The sequence below is a fragment of the Megachile rotundata genome, chromosome 1, assembly GCF_050947335.1.
Source record: "Megachile rotundata isolate GNS110a chromosome 1, iyMegRotu1, whole genome shotgun sequence".
Taxonomy (NCBI): domain Eukaryota; kingdom Metazoa; phylum Arthropoda; class Insecta; order Hymenoptera; family Megachilidae; genus Megachile; species Megachile rotundata.
Genome location: NC_134983.1, coordinates 2812959 through 2827640, shown reverse-complemented (window position 1 = coordinate 2827640; position 14682 = coordinate 2812959). Strand labels below are relative to the sequence as shown.

The following is a 14682-nucleotide window of genomic DNA, read 5'->3' as shown; positions in this document are numbered from 1 at the left end:
AAAGGACAGAACTAATCACACAGGAATGGAAAGACCGATTTAACATCCTATGTGCCAAATATTCTGGATACACCCATGTCTATATTGACGGCTCCAAGAGCGATCTTGGAACAGGTGCAGTTGTATTCACGCAAAGTACTACAATAAAACACGGAATGAACCCTTTCAATAGCATCCACACAGCCGAAAGTTACGCGCTCTTTTCAGCTCTTGAATTCATCGATAAATCTCCTCATTCTACATTCATCATATTCTCCGATTTCCTTTCCACTATCCTAAAGACACAAAACCTGAAGCAGACCATGGAATTCCACACAACAATACAAGAACTATACGACAAATTAACTACACATGGGAAGAAAATAACGATAGCATGGGTCCCTTCCCACATGGACATCCACGGGAATGTCATGGCCGATCTCGAAGCAAAAATTGCAGCAACACTACACCCGGATAATCAACCTCTCTGCAGCACCTCTATGGACATCAATAATCATCTAAAGTCACTATGGAAACAGTCATGGAATCGAGCATGGAAAAACTACAAAGCAAGCACACTTCACAAATCAACAAACAGTTTCTACAACTTCAAAACAAACTCTAATTTCAACAGGAGACAGCAAACAGCAATAACTAGAATCAGAATTGGTCATACCAAACTGACACATTCGGATATCCCAAACAACAGTTCCTCCATTTTATGCGGATCATGTAATGAACCCATAAGTATCAACCATATTATACTAGATTGCAGGAAATATAACGAAGAACATAGAAAATTTAACATCAAGGACGACCTCTCAGAAGCAATCACCTCTACATCATATCAAGATATCCTAATTACATTCTGCAAGACGATTGGAATCCTTAACATGATATAAAACCCTATAGAACCTGCAACCTTCTCCTAAATTAATCAATTAAAGACAATAAGTATCTAAAACAGCCGATAGTCGCTAATGACCTTGATGTTGATGCGACTTTGAACTCTAAACAAACAAACAAAAAAATTTACTATAATAGAGAACTTCCAAATTCCTAAATTCTGGATTTTCTAAATTCGTAAATTCGTAAATTCATAAATTCGTAAATTCGTAAATTCGTAAATTCGTAAATTCGTAAATTCGTAAATTCGTAAATTCGTAAATTCGTAAATTCGTAAATTCGTAAATTCGTAAATTCCTAAATCCCAAAATTCCTAAATTCCTAAATTCCTAAATTCCTAAATTCCTAAATTCCTAAATTCCTAAATTCCTAAATTCCTAAATTCCTAAATTCTTAAATTCCTAAATTCCTAGATTCCTAAATTCCTAAATTCCAAAATTCCTAAATTTCTAAATTTTTAAATTTTTAAATTCGTAAATTCAAAGTTCTAAAATATCAAAATTCAAATTAATATTTTAATGATTCACTGGCCTCGAGTTATTTTTATCATTGCTCATTAAATCAGTATATGTTGACATTCTCTTAAAGAATTTATATAACAGCCATAATTTTTAATTCAAATAATGCATTGCGACGGATTACATCTACTTTGAACCTACTTACATATAAACAACGAAATGACTTCTTCAACTAATCTGCAATATCAATGTAATATTAAAAAATATCGTAGAACAACTAACTATCAAGTTCGAAAGAAAGTCTCAAATAGTGTGAAAATTAATACTCTTATTTAAGCTATTGAAAACTTACCCTTGTTTGATTACTTTCTTTTTTTCCTATTTGATGTATTCATTCACAAGCGCCCTGTTTCTCACCCTGTTTAATTTACAGTTTCCTTGTGTTTCTTTAATAGATTATATACACCCTAGTAACAGGATTAGTATGTTGAGATACTAACATGAATACAACCAGACATGAATCTTATATGTAAATTTCCATGTTCTTATGAATTCAAATTATAGTAATTAAAAGAGATCACAAATGGAGACAACGCATTTTTTTAACGAATTTTTGAATTTGTTAAAACTTTTTAAAGAATCAGTAAAATAGATATTTATTTTTACAACTTTCTCTCATTGTAGTGTACGTTACTGTACATAGTAGGCGTTTTTAGGGAAAATGGTAATAAAAGTTAATAGACCATATTACTTTTTTTAACGACTATAGCAATTTGTGAAATGAACAAAATAGATATTCAAGTTTCTAATTTTTTAACATTTGAGTTTAGAAATTTTCCTATTATCACATTTTCATGATTGTACACTTTTAAACATAAATTTTCAAATTTGCAACTCTCATTGTTCTGGTTTAGTAGAACATTATTAACGGTATTATACAAGCTCAACATAATTGATTTTAACGTTCTTCTATAAATAAATAACACGCCAATAATATTAATAATATTGAAAATTAACGGCTAGCATAATAAGAACTGTTTGACAAATATCCTAGCTTTTATATAAAGTTTTGTCCACTTTAATATGCAAACAAACATTCTGAAATTTAAGAATTAGTGTCCATAACTAGTGTGTACGTATTGGATTTCACAAAATTGTATACTCTAGTAAAAGGTATAAAGGTTCACATTTTGATAAAATACGTGTCATGAAAATGACAATTTTGTTATCTAAAGGCTGCATTCTTTGAGAATTCTATTGGCTACGTTTTATGTTCTTACGATCATTACAATTTATGCGGTACAGAAATTTTATATTTCACGTATTTACATATTCAGTGATACTATCGACATAATTAGTTACACTTGTCGTCGTTCCTTGACTGGACCGTTTGATTACTCCTTCTTTAGCGTTGTTTGATACCGATAATCGATACCTTGTAACCGCAAGGAACGACCCGCTCTCTGGAAGATTGTCAAGAATGTGCCCTATGTATACTTTGTATTTACATGCGGCGAAAAATAGGAATGATTACACTGCAGTCGAGCCAGAACGAGTCGAAGCAGGCTACATCCGGCCCCCAGGGATAAATGGACTCCCAGGTTGTTAGCACACGCAGCATTTCTAGCATAATAACGGAAAAAAACGAAAGCGTTCCTCTTGGCAGAGTTTTAATAGGTGTTCGTACTTAATTTGCGAAAAGTAGAGAAATCGGAATTAGATGGACACTTGGATTTTCTCTTCGCTCTAATTAAATATGTATTACCGTGATAGAACTGTGTATTTAAATTCTTTGCGCTCCCGTGTCGGAGTAGATCCCCTTAATAAATTATTGTAATTGGACTACGGTTGTTTGTGCATTTATTGCTCAGTAGAAAATGTAAGAAATATATGAATACTAGTTTGATATATAAATCTGCGTTGACACTTGATTATAACATTGCAATCAAATATTTACGGCAGAACTTTATGTAACGTTTTTTTATTTTCACCAATAGGACTTATGAGAATGCTATTTTCACGGCAAACAAATATAGACCGACATTTTTTGTAGCTATATTCAATTACGTGTTTGATCTAGATAAGTCGAAGTATTTTTTCGTTTTAGTTAAAGTATTCGTTGAGAAAGTGCAAAAATTTTTTCGAACGATGTAGAGATACGCAGTGCGTATGCGTATTATGTATGCGTAGTTCAGTTAATCTCTGCTATGTTTTTTCAACAAATATTTTAATTAGAAGAATTTGAAACTTAAAATCATTGTTTGGTACTTTGAGAATTTTTAAATAACCCTTATTTCAAGAATTATAATATGAGGAAAGATTTTTTCATTTTATTATCTTTTCTTGCTGTTTGCTAACATTTACTCGATCGACTGTACTAAAATTAAACGACAATTTGATACTACAAGTTTTTTGTAATATCTTTTAAATGTCCTAAATATAAAACATATGTACAGTAATTATACATAATTATGCACAGTAAACTTATTGAATATGAAGTTAGTGGTGGTTGACGAATATAATAGCAAATTTTAATTGTATTCAATTATTTGTCTACGTTCAGTAGCATATGTCGTTCCATTAATAATGTATAGTGTATTGAGCATTTTAACATAAAGTGTAATGAAATGAGTAAAAGGTAATCGTTCATTTGTTTCTTCTACTTGTTACAGCGATATTTCAACGAACGTCGGTGTCCAGAGGTCAACTGAGGATTCAAGGTGTTGCGACCTGCCTGTACCTGTGTATGGATTCGTGTGGTCTTCTTTACGGCTCGGTAAGTCAAGCTGTCTATCAGAAAATGTTGTTCTTCCCTTTCGATAAAATCAACGGTCAGAGCATTCCTTGAGAAGAAAATCGAGGGGCAAGGGCATCATGCGACGTCGATCGTTTCTGTTCCATGATACGTTATCGCGACATCTCAACTACAGATATGCAAAAAGTTCAGTGTTTTAGAATTCTGATACTTCCAAAGATGAGAATTTCGATTGAACAATAGAAACATTATCGATAAAACCTTGTAGCACACATATCATTGAACTAAATTGCAACGTTTCACTGCTGAAGCCTTCAATTTAATGGAAGCCTGGAAAGAACAAACAGTATATACTATAGCGACGTGTTTTACATACAGGAACTTATAAAAGTATTCACATTTAATACATTTTATGATGTATGAATTACCATTAAAGACGCAGAGGATTTTCTTTTTAATGTAGAAACAAAAATTTGGAAATTTGAAAATTAGACATTTGGAGATTTGGAAATTAAAAAATTTAGGAATATAGAGGTTCAGAAATTCACATTGGAGATTGAAAATTTCAAAATTTGAAAGTTTAGAAATTTGAACAATTCCAATTTGAAATTTTTTTGTTACATGTTTGCTGAAAAACAAAATGTTTCGACTTGAAAAATAGGGTAGTTTGAGAATTTAATGTATTGGAGATTTGAAAATGTCTGGATTTGAAAATTTTCGAATTGAAAAATTTGTAAATTTGGTAATTATGAAATATTAAAGTTCGTACATTTATAAAAATTTAAATTAAAAAATTTATTAAGTTAAAAATTCACAAGTTCGCCAAATTTTTAGATATAAAATTCCACACATAGCAGAATTGTAGATATAAAATATTTTACATACACAATCTGTGTACTTAATGCCCACCCTGATTACTGGTAATCCATCGTATTTGCTAAAGATACATATTTAGCGCATATCTCCCGTGCTTTGTCACTATAAAAGTACTGTATATATGTATATTAGTAAAGTTTTTAGTAAAAAATATATTTTAACATTACATAGAATCAACTCTGACGCAAGAATACTGCACACTTAATAAAAAGAAAATATCTTTTTGAAGAACTTCAAAATAGAGTGGAGAATGTACAATTTATATATTATACAATGCACGTATACTTTAAAAAGAAATAAAATGAAGCATGAAATAAAAATTATTATTTTATGGGATCAAGCTCTAATAAACTATAAATTAATGAATGTAGATTCATTTAATTTTATCACATTGGATCTCTCTTTTAATATTTAATTGTTCTTTAATCTCCTGCGCGTGTATTAATAGTACGTGTTCGCACGCGGAAGGAAGGTTTGCAGTAATATATTATTCTTTTATTATATAAGTGTGAAATTAACAATTAAATCCAATTTCCGTTAACATATTAAATGAACGTATTCTTCTGTGATTTACTATAACTGTCGTTTTACAGTTGAAAATATCCTATTCCACGTAATTGCAATGATGTTTATGGTAATTGTAACAGACTCTCATTACTGAAAGTGTGCTCTTAGCGCTCCTCACGCCAGAATATTTTCTTAAGAGTGCTCTTTGATATGCTAATATTAAATAGGATTAATATTAAATATTTTTACTTGCGATTTCACAATAAACACCAAATTCTAAGCGTACTTTGGTTTGGAACTTGTACCATACACTAAGTGCAAATAAATTCACATTTATTGTTATTAGAACTTTAAAATTTTTGAATTTTAGAATTTTGAAATTTTGGAATTTTGGAATTTTGGAATTTTGGAATTTTGGAATTATGAAAGCTTAAGCTTGCAGGAAGTCGAAATTTAGGATTTTGGAATTTTTAACATTTACAATTTGGGAATGAGAATGGAACTTCATGAGTTTAGAATTTCGGAATTTTTAAGCTTTTAAGTTATGAAGCTTTGGAAATTCGTAATTGCGATTTTAGACTTAGGAGTTTTACAATTCTTAAAATTTGGGACTTATGATCTTTAAAATTTCCGAATTGTGAAGCTTTGAGTATTCGAAATCTCAAGATATTTCATTTGAAGAACTTTAGAAAATGGTACATGACAAACTAAATTAGTCACAATAAATTTTGTTCTTACGAAAATTACGAAAGTTCTGACTTTGATGAATTAGCATTTAACCCAGCATTCGAAGGTAGCTTTACTGTTGACAGACAGCAATTTTTAAAGTTTGAATTAAAAAATTTCACACCAGAACTACCAGCGTTTAATGCACACTTTTAAATTAAAAATAAAATGTAAAAAGTAAATACTGAAACATTAACTAATATATACAACTATTTTTTATCTCAGCAAAATACGATTAATATTTCGATAAAAATACGGCAACAAAATTTTGTAATATAAAGTGAAACTTGAAATCATGCTGGCTGGTTGGTAGTTCTAGTGGAGTAATTATTTCTCTATTATTATTTACCGTTATTGTCTGTTTGACTATATTTACACACTATAGACATAGTTCAAAAATACTTACCTTAATTATTCTATTAACATTTTAGACGTATTACATTAAACTCAAAAATCCCAATTAATACATAGCAATCTTATTCTCTATACATCTGGTTGATTGCTCTGAAAATACTTAGTTATTTTTAGCAAATCTTCAGACTTTAATAATATTATTTATCAATGGATAACTAAAACTACTTTTATAAAATAAGTGATTTACTCAAATATAAAATGCGTCATCCAAATCTGGATGATATGATGAACACATTAAAAATAGTGACTGTGAGTAATTTCCAAGTGAATTAATATTCAACTAAAGTGGTATCATTTGTTGTTAAACAGAAATCCAGTGTATCAGATTGAGATGATTGAATTTCCACTACATATCCACGAATTTGTAGGCGATAGAGCGAGTCGGTGCTGTTTAATTCCTATCAATTTTATCGACATTTTCAAAACTTAATTAATGCCAATGACGTTTGATCGAAATACCGGAGCAGCTGTGCGAGTCTGAGAAACAGGTTTAGCCCTTAACTACTATCGTTCCCCGTTTCGTTCGTTATTTTTCCATCGAGTAGCCTGTAACTAGTAACAAACAAAAGGAATGCATTCTCCTGAGGTTGATACACTCTTGATTGTGTACCATTTCACAAGAGGAAACATTTAATGGCTGATTAATCTTGTCACTTTGGTGATTTCTGCCATGTTCCGCCATCTGTCCTGTCTGTTACAGGAATATTGGAACTTGATTCGATTCCAAAATGTGTTAATTATTCTGTATTCGATCTGAGATTCCTTCGTTTGGATGCGAACGATTTGTTTACGATCAATCGTTACAGTCCTGATCTTGATTTATCGACTGAATGTAACGAGGAGCTGATCAATCTGTTGTTTTACCACTTGATTTTGACGGAATTGTTAACCTTATAGTTACTACTGTGCATGTGGTATTTTTGACTCTTGATTATCGACTATCGAATTTTTGACTCTTTTATTGTTGGTTCTAGATTATTTTTGTATTTCGTTTTGTATTTTAACCTTTTATGCTGAAAATTAATTGACAGATGTGAATGAAAATTGAAGACCAATACAGTTATTCTTATACCTTCTTAAATAAATTCACTACTTACAAGTATTAGTAAATGATTCTCATCAGAAAGGAAAAGGCAAATAATATCAAATGGTGAAATCGTTCACATGTTTTTCTGTATTGTCTTCTCATTTCTATATTCAGTATTCTCAATTTTCTATTCTGTTTCCTCATTTCTGTAATCATTTTTATCTTTCTGATATTCAGGACACGTCATTCCATTGCAAAGGATTAATTAATTTAATTCTGAAAAATGAAATTGTAAATATAATAATAAAAATATTAATAGAAATACTGTGGAACAAGATCTTTAGATTAGAATGAATAATTCATAATTCATTAGAAACTATTGTTCGACAGATAAAAAGTTGTTCTCATGTTTTTAAAACTTGTTGAATATAAATAGAACATTAATGGCTATTTGTAGTACTTTTCATTATAGCAATTATGAATTTATAATATTGTTATATCATGCATTCTATCACCGATAGACACGTTGATACATTAAGTTTTAGTTTCCTTATTCTTTATCCTTCTAATTCAATTTTTAATCTTTAGTTTCAAATTCATTTCTTCTTCACTCTCTACAATATTAATTAATTCTTTCTGGATCTGTAGAAAAATTTTATAACAAGAATGATAGTAACAAGAAAATAATAATAAACAAATATTTTGTGTATTACTAATTTGATCAAAAGAAATTATAATGTTGTTAACTTATAAATTATAACAACTTAAAATAAAAAATTGTAATTAAAAAGAAGTAAAAATGTTTTTAATAATTTCAATGTACACATATTGTACATTATTAGTTTATATAGTATATTTACAACATAATACAGAGAAAATTTAAGAAATAATAGTTTTTTATTTTTAACACAGTTTTGTAAATAAGATTTTTACCTGAAATAGGGTTACTCACTTTCAAATATTTTAAATAATTAATTTGCACATCAAGTTCTTAATGAATTTGAGAATCAATTTATCAACGAATTATGTCAGAAGCGAAGAAGAAAAAACAGTGTTTATTGCTATTAGTCAAGTTCCATAGAAATATCGTTGCATCGAGACAACTTCATTATGATATTACTGACGAAAACAGATTTTTAAAAATGAGAAGTGGCTATTCTTATAAAATAGTGTACACCGTAACTTGCACAAATTTACTTGTTAATAACATACAAACGTATATATGTCTTAAAATTATGTAGAAAACAAATCGCATGCTTTCTCTTATAAAACAGAAAATTCAATAACTGGTAGCGACTCATAATGTTTAATTGAAAAATATAAAGAAGATAAAATATGCCTTACTCGTATGAATGAACACATTGACCACTCCACGAAGAAAACGTATACAGTTCTGTTGAGCAAACAAGAATCGCGTTAATATACTTGAAATTCCGGTAATGCAGCTAATTCAGGTAGTTACAAATAAATGAATCATTTCATCTGCAAAAATCTATTATACACAATAGAAACAGTATGAATTACCAGATAGCCAGTGTTTCTTTGAAAATCAAACGATCAGACAGACGTCACGTTGAATAGATTAAAATTGCTCGGTATGCATTAAACGAAGAATAAATTCATCTTAATGTCAAGAATTCGAAAGTGATGTGGAGTGTTCAACTAACCTTCCAGTACTCAGGCTCGATCAAACATAGAGATATTGAACGAAACAAAATCAAAGCGGACGTCCATCGCGATAATGTGCAAGGAGAAGAAGGGACAGGGCAAAACACGATCGAAGGTAGCCCGATGTTACCTGTCGTATTCGTAAAGCGGATGTGAAACCGAATGAATGTCACGGATTCTCGAGGTGACTTTCGATGCTGGTGCGATTAGACCGATAGAAACAAGCAGAGATTGAAATAAAGACGTGGTTAAACAACCAGCTCGAAACTAGTCTCGTTAAGAACCGCATTTCATTAATGTCGAGTGGTACGCCTCGAACCGTATCGAATAGAAGAAACGTCGAATGAGAGAGTCGTATCATTGATCTGTTTCCCTTGGAATTTCTTCGATCTTTTCGCTAATAAATAAAGACTGTCAAGTATTTGCATATTGTGTTGATCTTCGACCATTGGCTATGTGAATTTATTGAACGAGCAACTTTGCTTATACCTTTGGGGATTTTGCATTGATAGAGCTGTTTTATTATTCATGCAGTTAAGAGTTTGGCTCGATACCGTTGCCGAGAAATTTTCAGTTTATAGGTGAAGTATGTAGGTCTTTGGTTGTATAAGATATTTATGCAGATGATGCACGTTGATTAGAAGACGAATATAGCTTGGTTTATTAGTGGGAAGTCGTTGAATCGTGATGAAGTATTTTTTTGAAATGACTGGTAATATACGGGACGTTGTATAATTGGTATTTACGACCGGTGAAATTGAGGTTTTATGTGGGAGATGGCGATAAAAATTTAAAATGATATATCTTCATGTGTGGTTTCGTCTTTAACGCGTTCATTGTTAAATTGATATGTGTAGCGATGGTATGTCGAATGCACCAATTATTGGGGATACTTAGTTTTTAAATTTAAGATTGAAACTACCAATCTTCTTTTATTGGTATAATTATAATGCTAGAGAATTGTGCTTTTACTGTTTCTCAATTATTTAATTATAGATTAGTTTAGTTTAGTTTATTTTCTTCCATTACGGAAAATGGCGTTCCAGTCTACAGTCTTACTTGCCCAACGAACCATTTAATATTATTAAATAATGTTTACATTTATGGCATAACCAAGAATTAATAGATGGCAATTATTATGGTAGTTAACTTAAAACCAATATGATGGTCAGTTTATTACGTAGTAAAATAATAATAATTGTATAACTGTACCTGCAAACGAAATACTGGAATTTCTATATTTCGTTTTTAAATTTCCAAATTTTTAATTTTTAATTTTTACTAAATTAAAACATTTCAAAATTAATACATTTGTACTTTTTTATATTTCTAAATTCATAAATTGTTAAATTTTTGAATATTTGGGTTACTAAATTTCTAAATTTGAGAATATGAAAATTGTTAAATAATTAGTTTAAAATTTGTATGTGTTATTAAAATGTGTAAACATGTAAATACAGAGGTTTAAAAAATTAAACATTTGGTATTATAGTATTTCCAAATTTATTTAAATTTAAAGATTTTCAAACTTCAAAATATTCACATTTTTTAAATTTGATGAAACTATTTCTAAATTTACAAATTTTTAAACATCAAATAACATTTGATACTAGCTAAAGAATCATAATAGCTTAGAGGTTGAAATTATAAATACGTGACAGCAACTGTTAACACGTTAAGAAAGAGCAAGTTTCATATATATGACTGTTCTCTCTCTTATCAAGTTATTATAAAAAGCCGTCTCTCATTTAATAACTTACTATTTATAAAAATCATAAGTATATTAATTACTATTTATTCATTATGTCAAACGTATCAATAGCCTCCCCCATTTAATCCTTGTTACCTGGCTAATTGACGGTGAAATGATCCTTAGTTTGTCATAAATAGTACGCATACTAATTCATCGATCATCCTTCTCGTACAAATGATAAATGATTGAAAATACCAGGTACCTATTTACCTCGGGTATTACGCGGAACAGTGCTCAGCTTTATTTTATTATCTCGCCCATATATTTAGTAGAATATTAATATGTTACTGGCGACATTTCCCAGCAACTTTTGCTTAGATTTTCGTGTTGTGTTGATTAGCTATCAGACACCCAAGACAGCCGTGTAACCTCGGTGAGTTATTTAATTCCGTTTAAACCTAAATTTACAAACCTTTAATAATCACTTATATTTAAAAACTAAATTATGAAAATAAATAAATAATCGATAATACGTAAACTAGCTTCTACAATGATTCTTTATTTCGATGAAGGTTAACATATATTTTGGCAAATGCTTCTTAATAACATGTGTAATTTAAAATAATAATCCAAGATCCATCATTTGGACGGGTTCCGTAAATCTAATATTAATAATTCTACTCAAAATATAAATTGTATATTCGGAATAATATGGCAGGTATTTTGTGTTAATTACATCATTCAAAAGATTTTAATGTTTTAAGGCATTGCTTTCATATAGCGAATGCGTAATTACAACAAATTTCAAAAGAGGTACTCATAACTGTTAACGTTCATAATGTTTCCTTTAATTTGATTACTTTCAAAATATTCACACTATTTTGGAATTACTAGTCTACCAAAGAGCTCAAACAAACCACTTATTTCAATTTAAAAAAATTGTTAAAGCAGTTTTCTTGAAATCTGTGTTGATGCTCGGCAAGGTAAACAATTAATATGTATATTTACTTATGTTTCTTGTCACTTGTGTATTTATTTTTTAATTTCATTTTTAATTTCAAAGTAAATGCGCATTATACACCGGTAGGTTTAGCATTAAATTAAGTGAATATAAATTAGAATTACTTTTTCTGGTCTTATATTACATCATATACAACAGAGACCAATGATATTTGACTATTTTTTAAGAGGAAATAATATATTTAAAAATAATTTCATTGTTTGATGTATTTTACTGTAAAAAATAGTACTTTGAGTCTATGAAGAAAAACTGAATTGTTAATAAATGTTAATAGTATTAACAGCATGGACTATCTAATATTAACAGCACTATGAGTTAACAACAGATTATCAGAGAGAGTCAAATTTTATAACATTACTATAAACGAATGTTAAATTTATTTTTACATTCAAAATATTAATATTTGTAATTTAATTGTTTCATTTATAAAGAAGAGTGCAATATGCAATTTTCTTTTTGGATAGAAGGAAAAAACACATTTTCATCCAAGAAGGGAGAGAGTATTTTTTCCTGTCACCTCTGCCTATAATATTCAATTAACAATATTTCAATATAGATAATACATAATATTGATCCTTCGAGAATGAAATAAGAAAAACATCTAATAAGAAATTATGTCAGTCGACGTAAAGGACATGACAAATGACCACACAGTTTCTACGACCGCCGAAGGTGGCAATAAATGTGTTAAGTAGAGCTACTACTAGATTTTTGAACAAGATATTTTATCAAAGTCTATACGTTAAAGTTTGAAAGCAAGCTTGATACATGATACATATCGAACACCAGTGCATGTAAATCAATTTCGAAAGCGACAGTTTAACCTTTATTTTTGTATAATTACCGTTTAAACACGAGTTAGGTTGTACGGCAACATGTTGTAGCTTGCGAAAAAGCGGTAAGAGATCGATATCTGATCTCGTGAATTTACGTCTCACCAAATCAAACAAGGATTGTAGAAAACTCTAGAACAACATTTCATCTTGTTGTGCACATATTACGCGCAACTTCGGAGATAGGAATGAATTCAGGAATATGAATCTAGTGAAACTTGCTATTCAATATTTCCGGCATTACGAGGTTATGAATGAGATCGTTGTTGATAAATGCTGTTTACAGATTTCTGCTACTACGAATTACCTATGTAATTAAAAATTACAGAAAGGCACCGTAACTGCTGTAAGAAAAATTTTAAATGTCATAATATTATTTAAAAGTTGTAATAAAATGATTTTGTTTAATAATTATACATGATTAAAATTGTTTGAGTACTAACCAGTACTGATGATTGAAATTAATATTGGTCACGAATTAATACTTATTAAAATTAAAATAAATATTTTTTAATCAGTTTATTAATTATTATTAATTTGGAACCTTGTTTATTAAATTATATTGTATTTTAAAGAAAAGCGTGTATTGTGAATACAAGTCTGTCGAAAATTCAATTCATTCATCTGCAAGTAATTAATTATGCAGATTCTCATTTTTGTCACAATGAAGATGTTAAATTTCAAAATGAAATTTAAAAGAAGAAATAAACGAAGATTGCTAGTTTAAATACATAGTAAGATCGATGATTTAACAATTTGATCAGAGGCGATATGTGTAAAAGGAAATTTGCAGACCTATTAGTGATCGATGAGATGATCATCGCTTTTTCAGCTGGACGGAAGATAGCGTTATAATTACAGACCTGGCATTTTGCTATTTCACGATACATAATGCATAAATACTGGCCACCACATTGGTCCGATCGACTGGCATGTTTTAATCCAATTATGATCGTTATGCGTGTACGGCATTGTTCACATCTACTGGAACGATTTAACGATTAAAAAAATTCAAGTATCGATTAAAATCATAAATTACGGCTATCAATATGTCATTAGATGTCAAATACAAAATACATTTTCCAGCGACGATACTATTATTAAAACGATACTGACAATATTTTAACATACTTTATATTTTAAACATATGTACTTGAACTATATTGAAAAATATTAAACAAAATAGCCATTACTGGAGTGTACTTATACTTTGTGAAAGTAAGTGTCTGGTGCAACATAGGGTTTTAGATAGGAATAAATATGGAAGGAAGATTAATCCTTGCTTATATTCGATTTTGGAAAATTGTGTATAATTAAAAGTTTTTCAACTTTTTTAATGCTAATTATCAAGTTTCTATATTTTAAGACTTCTAGGTTTCTAAATTTCTAAATTTGCAAATTATTCAATTGTCAGTTTTCTAAATTCCTAAATTTACAAATTCCCCAATCCACAATACTTCAAGTCCATAGGTACACAATTTCAAGTCCCCCAATTTCTGAATTCAAACATTTCCAAATTATCAAATTACTAAATTTCCAAGTTTCAAAATTACCAAATTACCAAATTACCAAATTAACAAGTCACAAAATTTCGGAATCTTCATATCAAAAATTTAAAAATCTCAAATTTCCAAATCTGCAAATAGCAAAATTTCCATATTTTCATATTCTCAATTTTCCGAATTTGTCAGAATTGCTGAATTGCCTATACATATATCCAAATCTTTAAATTTTCGAGTTACTACATTTTTATTTGCACCACAAATGTAATATAAAAGATTGAAACTAGTATTTGAACAATTTTTGGGAGACCTCACAC

The 14682-nt window shown here is 29.5% G+C and overlaps 1 protein-coding gene across 3 annotated transcripts in view; it reads left to right on the top strand.

The window, feature by feature from the left end:
• Nucleotides 1-14682, top strand: part of LOC100880574 (uncharacterized) — a 473391-nt gene that overhangs the window by 375711 nt on the left and 82998 nt on the right. For all 3 annotated transcript variants that reach the window (XR_013040077.1, XM_076537883.1, XM_076537877.1), the window contains one exon: nucleotides 4016-4119. Coding sequence is in view for 2 of the 3 variants with exons in the window: in XM_076537883.1 (XP_076393998.1) it covers nucleotides 4016-4119 (104 nt within the window). In the remaining variant the exon portion in view is untranslated. The remainder of the gene's footprint in view (nucleotides 1-4015; nucleotides 4120-14682) is intronic.